At 34.0% G+C, this 24,363-nt stretch overlaps 3 protein-coding genes across 3 annotated transcripts; 2 read left to right on the forward strand and 1 right to left on the reverse strand.

The window, feature by feature from the left end:
• The first annotated feature begins 651 nt into the window (after positions 1–651).
• LOC147294683 (protein LAZY 1-like) lies at positions 652–3,386 on the forward strand. The gene is made up of 5 exons (XM_086233787.1): positions 652–859; positions 946–1,006; positions 1,477–2,258; positions 2,627–2,918; positions 3,095–3,386. The coding sequence occupies exons 1-5, from the start codon at positions 854–856 to the stop codon at positions 3,112–3,114; spliced, it is 1,161 nt and encodes a 386-aa protein (XP_086089913.1). The 5' UTR covers positions 652–853; the 3' UTR covers positions 3,115–3,386.
• A 1,813-nt stretch (positions 3,387–5,199) lies between these two features.
• DPL1 (dihydrosphingosine phosphate lyase) lies at positions 5,200–9,816 on the reverse strand. Its single transcript, XM_086232231.1, has 16 exons — positions 9,699–9,816; positions 9,359–9,592; positions 9,232–9,277; positions 8,561–8,712; positions 8,370–8,429; positions 7,960–8,184; positions 7,728–7,869; positions 7,494–7,544; positions 7,328–7,419; positions 6,937–7,063; positions 6,786–6,801; positions 6,437–6,544; positions 6,286–6,340; positions 6,044–6,190; positions 5,627–5,705; positions 5,200–5,510 (listed from the first exon to the last, which is right to left on the reverse strand). The coding sequence occupies exons 2-16, from the start codon at positions 9,556–9,558 to the stop codon at positions 5,388–5,390; spliced, it is 1,623 nt and encodes a 540-aa protein (XP_086088357.1). The 5' UTR covers positions 9,559–9,592; positions 9,699–9,816; the 3' UTR covers positions 5,200–5,387.
• A 9,847-nt stretch (positions 9,817–19,663) lies between these two features.
• On the forward strand, positions 19,664–21,534 carry LOC147294685 (putative WRKY transcription factor 75). Its single transcript, XM_086230864.1, has 2 exons — positions 19,664–20,239; positions 21,160–21,534. The coding sequence occupies exons 1-2, from the start codon at positions 19,764–19,766 to the stop codon at positions 21,335–21,337; spliced, it is 654 nt and encodes a 217-aa protein (XP_086086990.1). The 5' UTR covers positions 19,664–19,763; the 3' UTR covers positions 21,338–21,534.
• Positions 21,535–24,363: the final 2,829 nt, after the last annotated feature.

Genomic DNA, 24,363 nt, shown 5'->3' on the forward strand with positions numbered 1-24,363 from the left:
ATAGGAGTTTGGGAGTTCAAGGGCATCTAATTGCTTCAGCAGGATTAAATTGACTGCAAACGGCAAAATAAAAGATTAAGAACAGGTTCTACACTTCTACCTCATAATAATATGAAGATATTTATTAAAAGCAATCACAATTTATCATGGTTTATTGTCCATTGGGGCGGACCTACCAAATAGAATAGTGAATTCTAGTTTTTGAGTCCCAGTGAGAAGGATCTATTTAATTGTCGAATTATATGTTTGACTCCATTGGGGTCCGACAAAATATTCCCTACTCTTCAATGCAGGGTCTTTCCAACAAATACCTAGCAAAATAATAAAATAATGGAAATTATTAGAATGAAAATTTCTTCATATACTAAGCAGAAAGGCAGAAAGCATGTGCATGAACATGGCACACCTGATATGGGCATGTTTTCAAAAAAGGGCGTGTGCAATTGCATCTCAAAACACCATATCCATGAAATGTAGCAGATACATTAGTACGCTACAGTACTGAAAGATGTGTAGTGATTAAGGTTAATACTGAATTATCCACAAAATGATTATAAACCCTACAATCAAACATAAACAAATGTGCATGACTGGGTTGGGTGTCCGGGACCCACATGCCATTTGGCCACTTGATTTGATCTTGACATAGAATAGCCAACCCAAGTTTTGTAACTATCTGTGTGTATCCCTCTGCCCACCTTTCATTAAGAGCATTGGAGGATTTCAAGTCGTATTTGACATCTTATTCATAAGTAAGCATAAAGACCACCCAATGCAAAGAAGCTCCTCTGTCACCCTTTCCTAGCAAAAGAATTGGACCAAAGCTCAAGTTTTTCTGAAAGACGACCATAAGATGAAGGTAAGAAAAGTCTACTCTCTTATTATCCTTGGGAGAGCTAAAACTGTCTCAAATAAAGTTGTTGATCTTGCATGCCAATGTTGCAGTTACTAGGTTGGATGCATCGCAAGTTTCGTCAGAATAGCATCGAACCATTCATTGCCATTGGTAAGTGGTGTGGTGCCACATGCATCTTTGTGCTATGGGCTCCTGTAAGTGTACTTCACCAAAACAATGGCCATGAAACTCATTACACGGCCATCATTGACCATGAGACACAAACTGGCGCATAAAACATCATGTGCATGCATTTATTTGTAGGCTGAGTTCTATTCATATACATCCAATCGTTTCACTACTGAAGAAAGGAATGCAATTAAGACTTCATCCACCTAATACAGAACTAGTCCAAACAAGAATTTTGTGTAAAGACAATATTCTCCCTATTGCATGCTTTTTATGACTGGGAAATAGCCCCAAGATAAATCATATGATGAAGTGCATATGCATAACAGCTTAGAAACCAAAATATTAACGACATGTAATTAGAAACCAACATAAGTTCATTATTAGAGACGAGACATTCAAGTTCCTTACATTTTTTGTTGTGTCAGAGCGTTCTTGTGCTTGTCTTTCAGGGCAGCCATCACTCGATGATCAACAATACTGTCCAAAGCCAAACTATGGCACAAAACCTTTCAAACAAGCCCAGAAAGACCAGCACCTTCGAAATTCTTTTGCTGGCCTTGAAGCAGCAAGGGTAGAAGAAGAATACTATGAAGAGGAATCATCAGCTGCGGCATCTGAGCTCTTCCATGGCTTTCTTGCAATTGGCACTCTTGGCTCGGACCAAGGAATCACCGAGCCATCAACTCCAACACTCGCTACTGTGGAGAATATAACTGAAAAAGAAACTGAAGCCACAGAGAATGAATTGAAGCTCATCAGTGATGAGCTGGAGAAGGTGCTGGTAGCTGAAGCTAAGGATGAAATTTGCAATGATTCATCTGGAAGAAACAGCCATGTCAGCAATGGAAGAAGTAGCCATGGTAGCATCATTACACTAAGTGGCAAGACACTGGAAGGCTCAGAGAGCAATGGGAATGGAACTACAGTCTGCCCACTCCAGGGATATCTTTTTGGGTCAGCATATGAATTGTCAGAAACAACAACGGTGGCAAAGAAGGAACACAGGACATCTCTTGGTGAGCTGTTTCAGAAGAGTAAATTGGCAGAGGAGAATTCTGGAGCAAAATTCAGCAAGGAGGAGAAACGAGCAGAAAAGGAAGCTGATAAGTCTGCCCTGCACTTGATGAAAAAGAAGCTCAAGAAAAAAATGCTTCATGCTTCTTCTCGGAACTCTGCTGCAGCTGCTGCTGGTCCTGCTGATCCTGCTTCAGCAGAAACAAAACTGAATAAGGTACCTCTAATGAACCCCTTCTACAGTAAACTCATTTCTTGCTTATCTGGGTCACTATAAAGAGATCTGCATTTCCATAAAAGTGGAAAGAAAAACGGTATCTAATAACCTTTCACTGCTCCTAGACATGAACAGTAATTGATATTGATGCCCATGATATATATAGTTATGAAGTGGCCCCGAGAATGACAAATGGTCTACAATAAGAGAACCTATTTCAATACTTTGCTCTTATAGTTATTATATCAAACACTGTATATATATTTCAGACTTCTTGCCTCAAAAGAGTAATGTTAACTGAATTGGGGTATACGAAATGCGTGCTATATATATAGTCCTGGCTGATGGCTATGGTGTGTGGCTTGTAGATCCTTCAGATGTTCCACAGAAAAGTTCACCCTGAAACCTCCATGGCTGCGCAAAAATCTGGTAAGTACCAAAAGAACGAAAACAAGAAGAAAACAACCAGTATGGATGGGGATTGCAACAACGGAGATCAAGTCCTTCAAGATGAAGACATCATGTTATATCCTCAACAAGGCTTTTCTTCAAAGCAGAGCATACGACGCTACAAGAGCCAATCTAACCCACCCCCATTTCCTCTTAGCGGCATTGATTCAAACGGTAACGGGGAGCACTGGATCAAAACAGATGCAGACTGTGAGTACACTGCAATCTTATACAATTCATTTCAAAATACATCATAGACGATGTGACCATCCACAACAATGACTACATGCAAAACACTAAAATGAATGATATGCCTATGCTATTTTAATAAGGCTCTTTGGGTGACTCCTAATTCAGTTGTGTTGTGTACTTGTGTTTACCTGTAGATCTAGTCTTGGAGCTGTGAAAGGGAGAAGATGCAAGTTGGGTTTTCAAATTGTCATGCTAGCATGATCAGTAAGAAGTAATATAGTACTACTGTTTGTAAGAGTGAGATTCTACTTGTTGGGTACTTGGTCGTGTGCCAATAATGATCAAAGAGCACGAGTGGAACAGGTAAATAAAAGAGGGCAGCCCCTCTTGTAAATCTATCTGATTGGTGAATTGAATGTAAAATATAAGATCATGTACTTGTGCGTGGGATCATATTTCAACCATTTTCGGATAAATTTTGAAATATAATTTTAAAGATCCTTATAATATTAAACATGAATAATAAATTGCTTTCATCATGATTCAAATTGCTGTGAAATGTAGAAAGAAATCATTATAGATTATAACTGTAAACAGAAATATATGATTCTGCGTGGTTATGTGATTGTTACCCCGGGAGCAGATGGTGATAATCGATGCCTTTATCGTTTTCCTCGCTGCAAAGTGCAAACGTTGCCAACCCCTATTGACTATTCACTCTGTTTTTTGAATGTTACCCTCCAAAACGTACGGCGCCGTTTTACAGTCTTCCCAGTTCCCGCGAAAGTTGCTTTGTCGTTTTCCACCGTTGCAAAGTGAATAATTTAGGCTTACATAGTTACATCTTCAACCACAAAAAAAGGTTAGGCTTTATATCAAGTTGATTTAGGCTTATATCATTCCGAATTTCAACGGCAAATTCAATTATAGAGTTTTTGATTTGTGTTAGATTGCTATTGGCCTTTTGCTCAACGGTTAGGTTGATATTGATTGGCCTTTGGTCCCATAACACAATATTTTGAGTTCTTTTTGTTCGTCTCAATATCTATATGTATATATATATATATTTTGAGTTCTTTTTGTTTGTCATAACATATATATATTTCGAGTGTTGATATTGATCGTTCAATTTGTTCCTTCGCTTGCTCATTTTGGCTAGAAAAATTTAGCCCAATTCATAAATGTAATGGGCGGGATTGAAGCGATGTGGCGTACATATCATGTACCACATAAGTTGAGAACAACAGAAAAAAAAAAAAAAAAAAAAAAAAGGCATAAATTCAATTTAGACACATAACTATATAAGCTATTTCAACGAGATCTATGAACTTTAAAATATTTCAAATATACACCCGATCTATTATCTAAATTGAAAAATGAATTTATGTCCATTGATTCATTGAGAGATCAGTTAAATAACAGCTTGACTTTTGCTGACCAGGATTACTTGGCGACGTGGCGACGTGGCGCTATCTCAGCAAACATTTTTCACCAAATGAGCGACACGGGCCCACAATTTAATAATAATAGAGAGAGAGAGAGTTTGTGAGCCCGTGTTAGGGGTTAGGTGGACCCGTGTCGCTCATTTCCCGCCAAATGAGCGACACAAGTCCACCTAACTCTTGACACGGGTCCACAAACTCATCATCTCATTCTCGCTCGTTGAACACAAGTGAGAGATTTATATTCGAATTTGGGGAAAGACGTAATGTTTTTTTGAAGACTAAATAATCAGGAAAGCGTTCGACGAGCGGGAAAGAGGTGATGGGTGTGTGGGCCCGTGTCAAGTGGACATGTGTTGCTCATTTGGCGGGAAATGTATGCTGAGTTGGTGCCACGTCGCCAATTAATCTCTGTTAGCAAAAGCCAAGCTGACATTTAACTGATCTCTCAATAAATTGATGGACATAATTTCATTTTTCAATTTACATAATAAATCAGGTGTATATTTGAAATATTTGAAAATTCGTGAATCCCGTTGAAATTGCATATATAGTTATGTGTCTAAATTGAATTTATGCAAAAAAAAAAAAAAACTAGGAATAAGTTTGATAAAAATAACATTTTTCTATTATAAAAAGTCATATCTGTGTTTGGTCTACAAATTTACAAATTCTATATTCACTTCATTGCTCTTTTTTCCTCAATTTTTGTTTTTTCTGCATTTCTTGTAATCTATCCCACTATTCCCATTCTATATTTCTATGTTTTGCAAATGGTTCCTTTTAAGCCGATACAACTTATACAAATACATGTAATTACAGAAACAATAGCGGGGCTCCAACAAACGATCACCAAATGCCAAATATCTTGTGGATTAAAATAATGAGTCCTTAAATTCAGGCACAAATATCAAGTAATATTGAAGAAAATCAACGAATGGATTTTTTATTTTTTTGTAACTTCTTTTTGGAACAAATTTTTCTTGCAACTTGACAAAGAATTCTGGCACAAAGCAAAGTATGAGAAACATTTTGAACAGCACCACTAGCATGTACCGTCCATGTAATTTATCAACAACTCTCCAACCATACCTCTATCTGGCATCCTCCCTGCAGCACCATAAATGGGAGCTAGCCCTCCGCTTATCGGACCTGGATTTTCTTTAACCTGAAAGATATCACAGTTAATAAATATACACATTAATGGATTTTGGTGCACAATAAAGGGATGCGATCAAATGGTAGAGATGGCTTGGTATTTTATTATGGTAAAAGACCACTTACAGTTTTTACAGATTCCCTTAGATCACTGAGAAAGTCCTCAAGAACTGGTACATGTTGAAGTGTCATGCATATATGAAGGCTGATTCAAGCATATTGAAGAAAGAAATAAGCTCAGGAATTGATTATTGTATGAGTTCACCAATTAATCATGAAGACAGCAAATAGAGCATAAACCATTTATGTCAGCCCCTAAAACTGATCATCCACCAACAAGAATCATCCAACCAATTCATATTGAAAGGCCCCTTATTTGACACCATATAGTGAGTTAATAATAAATCTAATTGTCATTAGGGGTGGATACTTTTTGAGGTGGGGGGAAAAAGAGAGGCTATTAGCCTCTGTTATCACATTACTGTCCTGGCTTTCTATGTTCACACAATCACACGCATGCTATAACACACACACAGAGCCTACCTGTTGGGCCTTTGCAATGCACTCAAATGCCAGCCTTTAGATGACATGATATCATTGACTTCAAATATGTCCATAACATTAGATCCAAATGCCACAATTGTCATGTCTGGCCTTCCAATGATAAACAACTCAGGAATTTCCTCTATCCTGCACACAAAGTGGCATATTTTCAAAAGGCCTTGCTCCCCATCCCCAAAGGAAAATAGGAATAACTGAATAAATAAGATAAGTGAAAACAATACCCTTTCTGAAGTCTTTTTGTTACTTCCATGATATGTTTTGTGTTCTCCAAGTACCCTATAAAATGTGGGAATGTAATGGAACATAATCAGCCACAAGCCAAATTGATGAAATATTTAGATTAGCAGAAACATCTGGCCAATACATCCTTACCTTCCTCCCCCAAAGACATCATAGCTGCCCAAGCCCCAGCAATTAAACCACCAGGTCTGCTTCCAGCTATGGTTGGAGACACATACAGCCCTCCTGACCACTCAGTCACTACAACATGGAAGTAAAAACAAGAAAAGGACCATAAGCACAAATTTCAAACCACGAAAATCAGCAATGATTGTTCAGCATATTTCAATATTACTTCCATATTATCATGAAAACCAAAAGTATTTGTCCAGTGAGTTAATTGACTTTTGTAATAAATGCATACTTCAGTCAAAGTTATCCAAGAAACAGGATAAATCAAAAAATCACTTGAGTATATTCAACTTTTTGGACAAAAACTTACCAGCAACGAATTGATGCTGATGGAGATAGAGAGCCATAAAATCCAGCATTCCAATGAACCAATATGACAAGAAAAGAAAAGCACATTAGGGAGGCGATATCCAAATGCAAACCAATGTTTTCTGAAAGTTTGACTAATATCAATAGATAACCTTTCTAATTTCATGGTTTCTGTACAGAACTATGCTTGTTCCTTTAGGAGCTAAGCCATACTTATGCACATCTGCTGATACTGATGTTACTCCTTTGACTGAAAAATCAAAGGGTGGAATTGGATACCTGGAAACAAAAATTTATGAAAAATAAATTAGTGATAAGAAAATATAATTTTCAAACAAGTACCAAGTACATGAACATCCATCTAATTTTCAGGATACAGGATACAAAGATATTTGTAAATAAATCCAAAAAGAAGACATGTGGACATGTTTATGGAAACTGTGAACACCTGCCAAATAGTAAGAATCAAGGTACACAAATCAATAGCAAACACATCAGTCGAAATTGGAAACTTTGGCTAAAAAAGAATCAAAACAGACATACCCAAGCTTCTGAGCAAAAGGTAATACGAAACCACCGAGACAAAGGTCAACATGGAGACAGATGTCGAAGCTAGAAGCTAATTGACCAAGCTCCTGAAATAGAAGTTCCCATATTTTCTCAGTTCACTAAAACTAAGATCAGATGTTTTTCCAAAAGATTCAAATACCTCAATGGGATCAATAATGCCATGAGGGAAACCAGGTGCAGATCCAACAATCTGCAGCATCAGAAAAATCTAGGTAAATTTTACTGGTAAACAGAGACTAAGTTGGGAAAAGCATCCTTGACACATTGGGTTAAACAAAGAAGTTTTTTTTTTTCTTTTGGGTGAAATCAAAATAACAAAGTTCATTAGAATGCATTATCACAGATACAAGGATAAATATATCTTCATGCATACCAAAATGGTATTTCTATTAATATATCTTCTTATTGCTTTGACATCTGCTTGAAATTCTTTATCTACAGGGACACGCCAGAGCTTGATGTTAAAATATTGTGCAGCCTTGTCGTATGCTGAGTGAGCAGATTCAGGTATTATCCTGAGCTTGGGAATAAAATCAGTTATATAAATAATTCTTACATGCTAGAACAGTAAATCTAAACAAGTGTAACATTGGCAATTGACATACATTTCAGGTTTTTTAATCCCTTTCTTGGTTTTCATATAATCTCGTGATGATTTCACAGCTAATAATATACTCTCAGTTCCTCCTGATGTCATGTTTCCACATATTTGTCCTCCAGAAGACTTCTTTTTATTTCCGAGCAGTGCAGCTGTCATAGCAACCACTTCTGCTTCAAACTGCATTACACTCTGGAATACATTCATATGCAATGGATTGGTATGTGCAAACCTGAAAGACAATTCAAACCAAGTACAGACAAGAAGTAAAGCATGCGTAAGGGGTGGAGATTGGAGAGGAACCGATCTTATCAGATAATGGTATATATGGTAACCCTGGCTATGAAGCAAAGAACTGTAATAAACATTATTGGGCACGTATCCATGATGGTGCCAACATAAATCAATCTTACTTACAATGAGCATGCCTCGTTAATTATAGAAAAATGTCCTTCAAACTCATTTCCTCCAATGTAGCTGCAAACACAAACCGAGAAGCAACCAAGCTCAGGCACAGAAATAAATAGAATCTTGATCAACACGTGTTTGTGTGTGTGTGTTGATCAGTATTTCAACATAAATTTCCATGCTAATTATTGCAGACATACACTGTACCAGAGCATTTGCCTTTCCAAGCCACATCTTTTCTTTTCACATCTTTCATATGGTCTATAACTCCTACTCCAAACCCTGTGCTAGGAAGTTCAGTTCTCCAACTTTCTCTTACAGGATTACTGCCAGACTGTAACTTATCCACAACCTTGTTTTTCAACAACAACATTCACAAGATCAATACAACTGTTACTACCATGAAACCAAAAAACCACCCGTAAATTAATCCCCCTTTTGGCCGGATTCAAACTTCATAATAGTGAAATGTGCGCAAGTTTTAGAACTAAAGGGATTGGCACCGTTGGTACTGACACTTAATTTAGTAAATTTCACACAACTGGCTAGTGGCTACACATCAATTGCCTCTGAACAAACGGCATTGAATGCTCATCTTTCTCTATTTTTTTTTTTTGGTCTGAAAATGCTCATCTTTCAAGATGATAGAAAAATGCAAGTCTCTGAGGCTCACAGTGTCACATTGAATGCTATGCTCACCCTTATTCTATCTCATTTCATTTATTGCCCAAAAATATTAATATGTATCAAATTGACGCAAGAAACAAATAAAATGCCACGAAATTAAAATTCAAAAGAACAAAAACGCGCGCACACACACACAAATTGAATCACATATGATTCATAATTAAACTTATACATATAACCAGACCTTTTGTTTTTCAGCGTCAATGTAGCTCTTCACGCCAGGAACCAACCTGCAATTTACAAAATTAAACCGATAATTTCCTAAATTAATGAACAAACATACAGAAATGAGTATTATACGGAAAGCTAACTTGATGGAGCTCATGAAAAACCCTAGGACGGTGGCTTTGATTCCCTTCTCGTGCAGAGCATGAAGAGCCGATTGAAGTGTCGAAGCAACGAGGAGTGCAAGAAGAGGAGCGAAAACGAGAAACAGAGGCTCGTATCCGGATAAGAACGAATTCGCGGAAGCTCGAACACCTAGCAAGAACGATTTCACCGAAGAATCCATAGCTGAATCGGATCGTCCAGGACGTCGATGAAACCTGTAGAGACAGAAAATGATTATAGATATAAGCGCCTTGCTAAATAGTTGTGGCGTGCAAGTAATCGCTTCCTTTTATGGCGGGTTTGGGATTGGGATTGGGATACCAAGTAGGAATTTTGGATATGTTCGCAAAATTGCAGAATGCAGACGGATTTTCCTATGCAATGACTGTGACAAAAGCGTTGAAATTCTTGTAATTGGTTCCGCTTGCTTTCCTTTGGGTACATCTACTTACTTTTTTCTTTTTTCTTTTGACGTCCAATTGTCCAAACGAAACTATTATCGGTGTGGTAATAAGTTAATAACTGACTATTATCGGTCAACTTCAGTACTTCACCCCTCAGGCTCTTAAACGAAGCTATTTTTACAATCAAGTGAGCAGTCATAGTAAACTGACCAAATAACGTCTTAGCTTTTTCTTTCAAAAGGTGTCCATCAATTGCAAGATCTAACTCTAAAGACGAAAGACCATAAAGAATCATTTGTGCATCCGACTCTAGCCAAATAGAAGAAATCCCAGCATCCAAAGTGAGTTGCAACCCGCAAGAAATTGTCTTTATTTCGTTATGTTGAGGAGAAGTAATGCCACTAAGGGGAAGGGCCATAGCCACCATAACTTCCCCCTACCATCTCTAATAACAACATCACCAACACTACCCACTTCCAATGCAGGTAAAAGAGCACCATCAACACTACCACCGAACTTGATAAAGTCCCTCCGATCAAATAGGAGGAGTACAAGACCTGCTATACTCGTCCCAATCTACTCATTTTTTATTTTTATTTAGTTCATTTACTATTAATTAGTTTTTTACTCTTTTTTATTTAATAAAATTTTACGCTTTTTTATAAGAAAAAAATTATTGTTTTGTTGATATTAAAGGGGTCAAATAAGTCGAGTTAACACTAACATAATACAAAATAACACAATTAAAATAGACACGGTATAACACGAGCACAAAACATGTTGAATTAGCACGAGCATGACACAAGTGATGGGTCGAGAAGGGTTGAAGTTTTCAACCCATCATCCACGACATGAGCCAAGTACAACACTGGCAAGAACACGAAAGAGATCCAAATTAGGCACTATTGTTTAATGTTGTCTTTTTGTCTTTTTTCCTTTATAAAAAATATTTCAACTAGAAAAAATGAATTCCAATTACAAAAATGTTGATTATGAATTATGAGACAAAGTCTTGCAGGAAGAAGCGTAAGAAAGGTATCTAACGCCTCTCGTAGTCTCGTATCATAGGGAGCAAGGCAAAGTCTTGTTACCAACGAATTTATTTTTTCCCTCGTCATAAAAAGCATTTTATAAGATGAGGTTCTAACTCTAAAAAACTAAAAAAAAAAAAATTGTAGGCCCGGCCCGTTTAAGGCACATTGAATACAGTATGATAATAAATGAGTCTTCATGGATATAGGTCTTAAGTCTTTACTATTTAAGGCAACATAAACACGGCACAATTACTAAATAGGCCGAAATAAGAATATTACAAAACACAGAGTAGCCAAATTTAAAAAAATCATATTAATTATGTCACACTCAAAAAAAGTAAATTTTATATATAATCGAGTGTATACACTTTATGTGCCTATTTCTCTTATCAAATAACTTGACACATGCTGAGAGTGAGATACAAAGATGTATGCACACATGAAATATAAGTGGATCTTCGCTCTGAGAGGTCAAAAATTTAATTGAGATTATAAATTAAGACTTTTAAGAGTTGTTCATAGGCTCACAATAAAGGAAGGCATATCCAAAATCGGCCGAACCATTGGTCTCTATAAATATGGCCCGAATCATAATTCCTACTCTCAAATCAGTCACCCATATATTTATTTCTGTCTGGGCCTGAGTACGTTTTCTTCTGAAAAGTTTTAGGGCCTTGGTCAAGAGAGTGTAGTGTGGCCTAAGAAGTAAGCATGCGAAGACTGAGAAATGCATCTTTTGGAGACAGAGTTGGGCCTCAAAGAGCCTTTATTTTTAATACATAAATATTTGTTCTCTTCTGATGTATTAATAAATGGCCAAAAACAACAAAAAATGCTAGCGCAGGAAAGGTCTCATATCAGTTATTGCTATTAATTTGAAATACACAGAACACTACTGTTTAACAATTTTTGGTTTGTTTTTATTTCAATTTTTGAAAAACCTTTATGTCATCCAAAGTCCAAACAACAAAAATGGATACATAATACATTTCATGCTCGAAAGTGCAATTTTTTGTGTGTGTTATACTCAATAAATTGAAGCTGCTTGCTCAGAAAGTTCAGCAAGCTTGACTGGAATATTCATATTATACGCAGTGCCGGCCCTGAAGGGGGCACCGAGTGCGACCGCCTAGTGCCCACCTTCAAGGGGGCCCACAAATTTTTTATATTATGTATATATTAATATATATATATTAAAAAAATAATTGTTAGGTCTATTTATAATATTTTCGTTGCAATTAGACCTTTTTACTTATTGTGTCAGAGCTGTAGTTATCTAGTTTCTTTCTTTAGGCTTAGGCCCTCTTTTGTACAAAAAAAAAAAACTAGGTCCTTCTAAAATATAAAATTTGGATTCTACAACCTATTTTACCTTGATTATTAGTTGAAAGCCACTTTTTTATTTCCTTAATTTGTGTTTGGCCAACTTGCTTCATTTTTTCTTTGACTTCTGACGCAGCGTAACACGCAATTAAAAGAGATTAGAGAAAACCAGCGTTAACCCTAAGAAAGAATCTGGAATCCACTAGAGAAATGAGAGAAATCTCAAGATTTTCTAATTGAAAATAATAATAATGAATGTTACAAACAACCAAAAAGGTTGTTTAAATACGTTCAGAACCCTAGACGTTCGAAATTCAAAACGGAAATAAAAATAGAAATAAAGTGCAATTTAGAAAACTTATTCAAAAACACTAAATTGCTTATTTGAAGCCCTAAACGAAGGAATTTGGCCAAAATGACTTGAATTTGTCTCGTTGTTCCCTTCGAATCGGTATATCATGGGCCCATTTATGACACTAGGCCGGACTAAAGCTTGTTCCTTTTCTTGGTCTTCTGGCGCTCAAGTTGTTGCATGAAGCGTTCTGTCATTTGTTCTACATTATCTTCTCACGTGAATCACAAGAAAAGCAAGCCAACATCCTCATCTGCATGGCAGTGGGTCCTTTTCGCACTTGGGTTTATATCTCTTTTCTTTTTTATCAAAAGTACATGCCTTCTTTCTGAAAAGTTGGATTCAAAGAGCATGTTTGCTTTGAATTGGCAAAGACGGATCTCTGCCTCTCCATATTGTGGAAAACTAGTTTTTTTTTTTTGTTCTCCACAGGCTCTTTCAATATGAAAGAAATTAGAGAGGTCTCATTAAGGTAAGAAATTAATTAATGTTTGAGTGTGTTTTTCCCTTTTAATTTTTCTCTTATATTCTTAAAAAAAAAATTTCAATTATTTTCTTGACATTCAACCAAAAATTTCTTAATTGATTTCTTGTCAATTGTGAATTATTTTGTAAAATTTTTTATTAAAGGCTCAATTTAAATTTCGCGCATGGGCCTTCCAAAAGTCAAGGCCGCCCTGATTATACGTACCAAGCCATATGCAGAAGCTTCTCAAATTTACACGACGAATTAGCATGTAATTAATAATAATGGTGATAGTAATAACTATTATAAAAAACAGAGATGGAGGTTGACGCTACCACCAATCACGATTTAAATAAAAATATAATAGGCAATTTTATTTTGATTTCCAATTATTCAGGTTTGAATACTATTTCTCCAACTTCGAAAATCTGAAATCTTTGTCAAGAAAGTGAATGTGCAAGCTAGCTAAGAGAGGCATGCATGCTTCGCGCCTTTAACTCGTGATTGTATATAATGAAAACCAATATATATTTTTCACTTTCTGTCTCTTAATTTCTTGTTTAATTCAGAGAAACCCAGATTAAAAATTAATTAATACAGAATTAATCGGTTTAATTTAATTAGAAAAAATTATACCCAAATTAAGAGGAAGCTAGTAGCAACTACAAGAATGAGTAGCAGCCTATGCAGTAAAAATATGCATATATGTTATATGGTCAGGGTCATGTAGACATCAGATGGCATCATTTGATGCGTAAGCCATGACGCCCGTTGATAATTCAATTAGACTATATGCATGCAATTTGTTGACCCTCATGATCAAACATTAATGTAATGATTTGCCCTGCTTGTATTTTATTTAAAAATCAAGCATGCGATTGGTTGTTCTTTTATTAGTTTCTAACTTTCTAAATTCGAAAGTACTAGTAATTAAATTTATTTACTTAATTAATTAATATTCACTATCTTCCATGATCAATGAAAAGAAAAAACTCAAGTCACATTTTTAATGTTTGTATACGTATAAGTTATATAACTCAAATACGTACTCTTTTTTAATTTGCAATATATAACTCACTCTTTTTTAATTTGCAATATATAACTCACCTACGTGCTATGAAGATATATATAAATGTTATCAACGTCAAAACTCATCCCATATATACCAAAGATATATATGTTATCTATAAAGAAAAATATATATATATATATATATAGATTATGAGGTACCTTCCATTAAAGTATATCTCATCTTAAACATGATGATGTATGGCTTATATGATTCACTTTATATTGTAATTCGATGATCGAAGTCGTCTAATTTCTAAATCTCTATGCAAGGATAATCATTACAAAAAATTAGGTAAATCGAAAATTATTAAAAACATCTAACTGTGAAAGAATAAATAGACGAATATAGTGATTCCGTAAACACTTGAAATGATGGCCCTTTAATCAAATAGTTAAACGATTTTTTATTTATCTAATTTTTTGCAATGATGATCCTTGTATAGAGACTTATAAAATAGACGGCTTTGATCATTAAGTTACAATGCATAGTGGTCCCACAAGCTATACATCATCATATTTAAGATGAGATATACCTTAATGGTGGATATATATATAGTAGCCTTCCCATAAGAGATCCTTTATTTAGTATTAAATGAGAGATCCCCTGTGAGGCCCACACGGGTCGTTTGTGTCGATCCAAATCGTCTATTTTTTACATCTCTATTGATAGATTATCTTTGCAAAAAAAAAAAAAAAACCAAATCGGAAACTGTTTATCCATTTGATTAAGCGATCAAATTTTAGGTATTTATAGACGAACTTGTTGTTCGTTTATTTGTTTGATTCAAATTAGATATCTTAACGGTCTATGATTTGGCTGATTTTTTACAGAGATGATCTATCATTAAAGATGTAAAAAATGGATGGTTCATATCGACACAAAATGACTCGTGTGGGCCCCACATAGAGATCCCTTATTTAACACCAAATGAGAAATCGCTTATGGAAGGTCCCTATATATATATATATACATGTCGTTATCTATACATTATTTTAATTTGATTTAGAATCTTAAAGTTGTATACCAAGAAAAATGAGAAGGTTAATTTGAATCCTATCTTGTCCTTGATCATATAAAGTGTAACCTCTAAATTACATCATATATATATATATATATATATTCACCGTCTAGAAGGAATATGACTTGTCCAGAATTTTAGAACTCGTCAATTCAAAGGAGACAAAACCACGCTCTATACTTGTACACACGTGTACTAGGTGGTCAGGTAGGTTTTATATATAATGTGAATTCGACCAAAAAATATATAATGTGAATTAAGCAGTACATCGAAGAAGATGTACGGACACTGGTGCAATTACAAAATTGCCAACCAAACAATGGAATTGGCATTCCATTTTAATTAAAGTAACACTACTGCTTAAAATGGATTAATTACCAAGTAGATAACAGAAGTAAGAAAACCAGCCATGTATAGTGAAATGCATATATATACAAAGTGAGACTCCAATATCCCTCTACCATATTTCGAACATCAGTTTTTTGTTGATTCTTTCAATCCTTTGTTAATACTTGTGTGTGATAAAAAATTGAGGTTGAAACTTGAAAGTGGCCTTTTTCATGTAGGAGTATTTTTCGTTAAAATAGTAATTCTTACACAAACTTGCTTTATAATAAACTACGTACAATACATATTTATGCAATAAAAAATTAGATTATTTCATTCTCTTGTTTTTTGTTGTTTCAACTTTCAATCATAACTATTTAATATACATTAATAATTTATATAATCATATTTGCAGTTTCACACCAAAAAAAATATTACAAATATAAAGAATCTATTTCATGTTTTTACTATTTCTATCATTGAATAATAAATACATAACTAAAATAAGTAAACGATCTAGATTCGTCTAGAAAGTACTATTTATATTCTCTCTACCCCTAATTAATTTTCCCTAAACCTAACCTCAACCCAAAAACACAAACTTAGCCCTGGCTCCAAAATTAATTGCAATACCCTCTATGAGAGTTAGGGTCCTTAGGGGTCAGTATTTACACATCGGCCCCTTCATAAATTCAGAATGGTACGACCCTGATGAGAGTGTAATTCATATTCATGTTTTGGTGCACAGATTTGATATCAACATTCAACGATATAGATTCTGTTTCATGCATGTATAATTTTTGAGTTTGCACACACTAATTAAGTGGTACGATGATAGTTGTCATTTCATGTGCTAGGATGTTTATTTACCTGTTTTGGAATGGTGATAACGCAAAGTACGTAAAAGTAAGAACATCTCCAATAGATTATTCAAATAAAAAATTCTTCATTTTTTGAAGAAAGAGAACATTATTTTGGACTCCAAAAGATTCTTCAAAATGAATTTTCAACTTAAAACTCAATTTATTTCTCTTCAAATCTAAGACCCTCTCCCCTCTCTTTAAATATTAATGACATTAAATTTTCTTTATAATTCCTATAAAATATACATTCTCTCTTTCCTATAATAATAAATTTTAAGTTGAATAAATTAAACTTTTTTTTCTTTTGTTTGAATAATTAATTCTGAAAAAAAAAATTAGTGCATAGAAAAAATATAAATAATTAAAGTTAGAAGATTTTTTTGGAGAGCAAAAAATTCAAGTAACAAATTTTACTTTTTAAATTGTCAAATAGGTCACAAATTACAATTTAAAAAGTGAATTCATTAGAATATATTGGAGATGCACTAAAAGTCTAAAAGAGATAATTACAAATTTGGTCTACTTATTTTATAGCTAGTTCAATTTTGGTTCACGATCTTTTTTAAGTTCAGTTTTAGTTCACTAATTGTTTTACTTATTCAATAAAGATCCAAATTTGTCCTACATTTTACCCTATCAAATCTCAGCCAAATTTAACAAACATATACTTGTTTTTAAAGCTATGCATCTCTTTTTTATAATCATATAAAGATCATTTTAAAACTCAAGATAATTGGCCCCAAAATAGGGTACTCGAAACTACCAATTTTTCTTAAATAAATTTCAAATTTTTTAAACTTCATCAAATTTTAATTCTCTTTTATTCTAATACTTTAAATTGGTTCCTATGATTAAAAAATAATAAAATATAATTTATAATTGAAGAAAACATAATAAAAATAATTTAAAAAGATTATAGACTAAATTAAACTAGATATAAAATAAATAAATTAAAATTAAACTTAAAAAAAATTGTATACAAAAATTAAATTAGATATAAAATAAATAAACTAAATGTATGATTTTCTATGCACTAAAATCCACCAGCTAGGCGGCGGAAATGCTATAAAGTATAAAGTTATAAACCCATATTAACCCATCCTACGTGAAAGTAGGAGGAAAAAGCAAATAGCATTGGGTCCGGTGCATTTAATTGTGAGACGCCTAAAACGGTTGAAAAGTCAAATTTTGTGTTTAATTAGTGCTCCATCATTATTGAATTTAAAAAGTAGAGAAGAATATTAAAGAGACCATATTTTGAATAATAAATGTGTACCACTTTTTAATAAGTGTATTGTGTAACTCATTAATATAAATATATCTTGTTTCTATTAATTAGAAATGAAAAATATATATGATACTCAAAAATATGGTATCTCTAATATTATTATAAAGTAAATAAATATATGTAATTAATATATATGATGCCCATCAAACAGTTGTTTGGCTTTTCCTAAAAAAAAAAAGACAGTTGTTTGGCTTGAGGAGAATTCGTCTTATCTCATTCTGGCCTCACAAAATGATGTAGGAATGGAGATTAATGCATTAGCTTTCCAACTAAAAACTGTAGTTCATCCCACTCTAAAAAGAAACAGAGAAAGTTAATTAGCTAGCTAAACTAGAGTGTTTGAATAATTAAATTGGCCTAATGTTAAGTTAATGAAAAGCATTTGATCATTAATTACTCCCTTGGACGTACAAGAGAGGCTGTGCAGATGTAGTGTCGTAGTGACCACCAACCATTATATAAACCTTAAAAACTCAGCCCAGCCGCCATCAATAGCTAGCTACTGCTAGTGACTTTCCTTCATTTCGTGCATTGCTAGAGAATATTAATTCAAACCCACGTGCCCTTTAATCTGTCTCTCTTCATCTTTCTTTCTCTTCCATGAGAAGGAGAATATTCGATATATAAAACCGCAAGTTTAATCTTATAGTCCTTTTGGCAAAAAAATCTTATAGTCCTGCTTTCTAGTAGAAGGGACTATTATCACAACTACCTAATGGTCAACAGTCAATTCCATCCGACGAAACAAGCTTATGTTTGATTACCTGCTAATGAACTGCATTTTTACGTATAAATATTCTGAGATATATATATATATATATGATCCTCTGATCGATCATTTTCTCTGGTCTCCTGCATTTAGTCAACCCGAGTGGACAATAAAGAGTTGTTATTTTGAACTTTCCACATCCATTGAATATATCCCGATCGATATCTGTATATTCTAGCAGACGTCAAAACCAAAAGTAGTTTGAAGATATATATATATATATATATATATGGAAAAATTAATTCTTGAAGTAACTTGAACGTACCAATTGCATTAGCAAATATAACTGGTTATTAGTTTCATCGAGCCCTTAATTATCTCCCTAGCTAATATATATACTTTCAGAAAGATCATCATGTGATATCATCACTCATAAGATATAGTATATGAGCAAGCATACATGATATATATATATATATATATATACTTCTCGATCTCCATCAGTGTTAATTTTGTCCAACCCATTTGAATATATAGTACCCCAACACAGGTAGCTAGGGGTTATAAAAAACTACACATCCCATTCGAGATCGTGACTGAAATAATTCGCAGGACTGTCATGAGCAACAAAGTTCTTAACAACGGAACGAAACAGTACGTACGTACTTAATTAAGAGTTCACAATTACGTACCTCAATAAATTTGTCCATAAGTTTCTGAGCAAAACAGTTTAATTAACAGTTGGTAATTGGGGAAAAAAAAATGGTTTGATCAGTCGAAATAATAAAAGAATTGACGAGATAAGGAAACAACGTCAGATTGCAGATCATCAATAATATGAAAACACATGTTTCTGACTGAAGAAACTGCGCCTCCACTACGAGACACGGAGGACTGTGTGTCACAATTAACTTTAATTACGTGGCCCCAGACTACTCGTCCCCTCGTGGGGCTGCCTGCATTATTAATTATATAGTCCACCAAGCTAAAGAAACTTTGGATATGGTCTATATTTCTATATGTTATATCATGCACATGTGAATAAACTACAAATATCACAAATATATTATTATTGTTTTTGGTTAAATTTAAATATAAGCATATATATATATATGTTTCAAATTTCAAAGAAAAGTATACCCTTACGAAATCTGGATTAATTTCTGGTCAAAACCAACCAAGATTATATATTATAATATTACTAACGAATATGCAATTACATTCATTTCCAACTTAATCATGGAACCTCTGAAAAATATTGTACTTTTATTTGATTCAGTATGAATTATCTTTGTGGGATGACCATTAATTAATTCTTTACTAATATGATCAGTAGTTTCCCTTCCCTGCTTTACGTGCCGTTTACGACATCAAACATAGGACAAAAAAGCTCAACGCTATATAGCCACCTAGCCGCCTCTCACTGCCTTAAAATTAAATCCAAGGAAAACCCACCTTTATAACCACATAATTATAAGACCCCATATATTTATCTCTATCTCTCTATCTCTCTCACTCATTCTCTGATATATGATGGAAAGCTACCCAACATTTTATTCGCCTTCATCGCCTTCACCAACGCCACCTGCACCTGCTTCTTCTTCCTTGTTGTCACTGAACATGGCAAATCCTCTTCATCAGGCTTATTACAATACTACTGCTCATGATCATCAATTCCTCCAAAGCAATAACAAGTCGTCGTCGAATGGGTTCTTGGGACTGATGTCGGAGATGGAGGTTTCAAACAATATTATTAACAACAACAACAACAACAACAACATTGATATTAATTCTCTGCAAAGGGCTCAAAGCAAAAGCAGCTTTGGTCTGGGGCCTGATCAAATCACTAATGGGGTGATGAGGTTGGGAACGAAAAAGGGAGCGGAGAAGAAGATCAGAAAGCCCAGATATGCTTTTCAAACGAGGAGTCAAGTTGATATACTTGACGATGGATATAGGTGGAGGAAGTATGGCCAAAAAGCAGTCAAGAATAACAAATTCCCAAGGTCAGTACGTACTCTAGTTAATTAAACTAGCTAGCTCCTTAATTAATTACTATTTTCATCATAATCATCATCAATTTCACATATATAACATAGATTGAAAATCTTTCTGATAAATAATTAATAATATGCCATGAAACTTAATTTAATTACACCTAGCTAGCTGCCTAATAAACCATACATGTTGATCGAAATAGGGTTTAAAATATTGTGACCATTACTAAGTGGTCATCTGTTATATATATGCCACTATGGTAATTTAGGATTCCTTATTATCGTTACCTTCTCTATACTAATTATTAAACAGATCGATCGACTCTTCATTTGAGATGATGATGATGTCCAATTTGGCACCCATTCTCGATCAAGTCCAGCAATTAATTCCATGAACTTGGTTGAACCATTAAAGCAAATTAACAGTACTTTGCATATATATATATATATAGAGCATTCTTGTATATATATCTCACATATATCATTAATTGCAGCTTAATCTCTACTAATTGTATGCTTCAATTCAACCAGTGAGAAATCTCACTTGAAACTTCATATAAACTTTTTGATTAAGCGTTCGGGAGCCTTTTTTGTATGGGCTAGAAAATGCGCGCCTTGGATTCTCATTGTTAGAATTAGTTAATTAGCCCCCATATGTGGTCTCCATTCTCCAAAAAATTAATACGTGTACACAGAAATCAATTATTAATATATATTCAAGATTTCATGGTATTGAAAGAGTTTACAGAACACTGATTGAATATTCTTTACTCGATCTTCTTCTAGATTCAAACAAAAGCATTTATATATATATGAATTAAATAATTGGCATATATTGAAGACTTCATGTGTTCATGAGTAAATTAACTTTGTTTATCTATGTTTTTTAATTGATGGAGTTAACTTGTTTCTTTGTTTATTGACTATAGAAGCTACTACCGGTGCACGCATCAGGGGTGCAATGTGAAAAAGCAAGTTCAAAGGTTAACTAAAGACGAAGGAGTTGTTGTGACAACTTATGAAGGCATGCATTCGCATGCAATTGAGAAGTCTACCGATAACTTTGAGCATATCTTGAGCCAGATGCAAATCTACACTTCATTTTAACTAGTTAATATATATGCCCCTGTACGTGCAGTACTGTGCACAGACAATTAATTAATTACGTACATTTACTTTGTAAATTACCCTTTAGTTTTGAACCAAAAATAAAATTATGTGCCTCAGGGATATATTCAGATTCTAGTCATCAGTACGTTGATCAATTATTTTTTATATAATTTGATTAAAATTATGCCCCTCTCTTTCACACTATGTGATTAATTATGTGAAGCAGCACGTGCATGCATGTACCATAGATGCATGATTCATGATGATGATGGTATTATTTTTTGGGCTTGACGGATACTTGTTATGATCATATGGTTCATATAACACCATAGTTAAGGACAAGACTCATTTGGACAGATATGGGAGTGAGTCTTCGGTGGGGCTTGCCCCAATATGTGGGTCCCACCTCATGTGAGAGATGCCCCAATGGGGCAAGCCCCATACAAGATTTATCCCAGATATGGAGATATACCGACGCAGGTAGGGAATGGCTGCTGCTTTTGCCAACTACTTTATGATACATATGCCAGTGCTGCAGATTTGAATAATTGATGGTATTTCGATCAAAATGTACGTATCGGCCTAGTTTTCCATATACATATATTCATATTCAATCAGGTGTGGACGAACGAACGTGCGAACATATTATTAAATAATCGGTAGCATAATTTTTACAACGGTCGAGCGCTGCACCATGGCCGGATCTGAGATTTGTTGGCCTTTTACAAGAATTAAAAATTGGGCATTCTCTAACATATCACAAAAAAATACTAAAATAACTAAAACTTAACATTTAATAACAAAATCATTATCAAATTACAAAATCATCATCTAATAAACAAATACAATCATAAACTACCAACATCTTTCAATGATCTTAAGAGTGCAAATCTGAATCAAAATTTCACTTGAATATTGCTGCTCTTCTTGCACATTTAGATGCAAAAAATATATATATTATAATATTAAATATATAAGTGGGCCCAAGCGCTCAACGCTGGGTGCGAACGTGCGGATGTGTCCACACTTGAATATATATATATATATATTCGATCAGGTGCGAATGTACGAACGTGCGCCTTGCTGCTGAGTGCTCGTCAATGATTTTTTAACACAGGCAAGCGCTCGCCAATGCTTCCATCGCCGAGTTTTTAGGGTAAATCCTCATCTTTTCATCTCATTCCCTCCTAGGGTATATAATGGACTTAGTGAAGACGTTATATTAGGGTTTAGCTCTGGGAGTTTGAGCCACCCAAAATTTCGAAGTTAAACCATAACATAAACACCGTTGAATCAGCATTGAGCATTTGGCGTTAGATGTGAACATCTACACGTTCGCATTTAAATGAGCTTGTATATATATACGAGGCCCTTCCGTTAAGGGATCCCTTAAATAAGCTTATTTAAGGGATCCCTCATGAGACTCACTCCATAGAGTATTTTTATAATCGGAACTATTTTTTATTTTTTGTTGTTTTCATTGAAAGATCATTCTTGCAAAAAATTATAAAAATAAAAAATCATTTGATTATTGATTAAAAGGTCACAATTTCAAGTGTTTATTGAAAACATTTTGTTTGTCTATTTGTTTCATCACAATTAGATATCTTAATAATTTATGATTTGTCTAATTTTTTGTAGAGATAATCTTTTAATAGATACCAACAAAATAGATGATTTAGATCATTGAAATATAATATATAATAAGCCTTATGAGGGATCTCTTAAATAAAATTATTTGGAAAATCTCTTATCGGAATGTGCATATATATATATATTCATGCATGTATAGATATGCACTCCCATAGTCCCATCCAAGACCCAAGAAATTAATTCATCATTAACACAAACTATTTATATATATTAGGGTAATGATTGATAATTGGAATGAAATTTAAAGAGCAATAGAGGGTACGTAAAGTACGTGACAAAAATATAAAAAATGAGTAACGAAAACAAGAAATATTTTGTTTGGTAGGGGACACTGGACAGAAAAATTAGGAAAGAGAAGAGTTGATATGTGAAACATACCTATATATGTGTATGTATGTCTGCATATTTAGAAATATGGATGGTTTCCTGGCCAAAAAAAAAGAAATATGGATGGTTTGGCGAGAAAATTGACTGGAAATAATGAGACTCAATTGTTGCCAGGGGACCACCTTTGGTGGCCATACTTGAACACAGAATGTTAAACGTGTCACATTTCCTCTCACTGAACGTAGAGTTGTCCAATACCACCAAAAAAGCCGCGAGGCTATAGTTGTGATTAATGCGATCATACTTGGCGAACAAGTACACTTGAAATGCAAATAACCTATATGGCTATATGTATGAATGAGAAAAAACTTACTTATTTTCATGTTATAGTAATGTGATATTTTTTAAAAAGAGAGATAGAGACAAGAAAATAGGGAAATATAGAGAGAAATAGAGTGGATATATCATGTGGTATCACATGAGAAGATATATAAATTATTCTCGTATCAATGATATATTAATACACAAATATTTAACCAATGTAAACCACTTTCTTTCAGTTCACAAAGGAGGTCTTATATTTAAGTGGTAGATCTAACATATAAATTATTTTGTGTAACCGATACACCGTCACGTGATGTAACTAATCTAACGTGTCATAATATGAGTCAATGTTATTAATACTATATTCTACTAATATAATAGCTTATTTGACACTGCTTCTTAGAATCACTTATAATCAGTAGCGTTTTTACTAGAAGCGCTTATGCTCATAAGTACATACAAATTTTTATAAAAAATTTCAAATGTTTCATACAAAAGCACTTGGAAGTGCTTCTCAAAAAATCACTTTAAAGCGCTTTTATAACCCATAAACACTTTTATTTATTTATGTCAAACATAACAAAAATCGCTTTTATTAATCTGAAAATGGTTTTGTCAATTCTAAAAGCAGTACCAAATGAATCCTAAATATATTGTCTAATGATACCCTTATACGTTAAATTAGTTACACTACATGACGGTGTATCGAATATACCCAA

The sequence above is a fragment of the Dryas octopetala genome, chromosome 2 (genome assembly GCF_963921425.1).
Source record: "Dryas octopetala chromosome 2, drDryOcto1.1, whole genome shotgun sequence".
Taxonomy (NCBI): Eukaryota; Viridiplantae; Streptophyta; class Magnoliopsida; order Rosales; family Rosaceae; genus Dryas; species Dryas octopetala.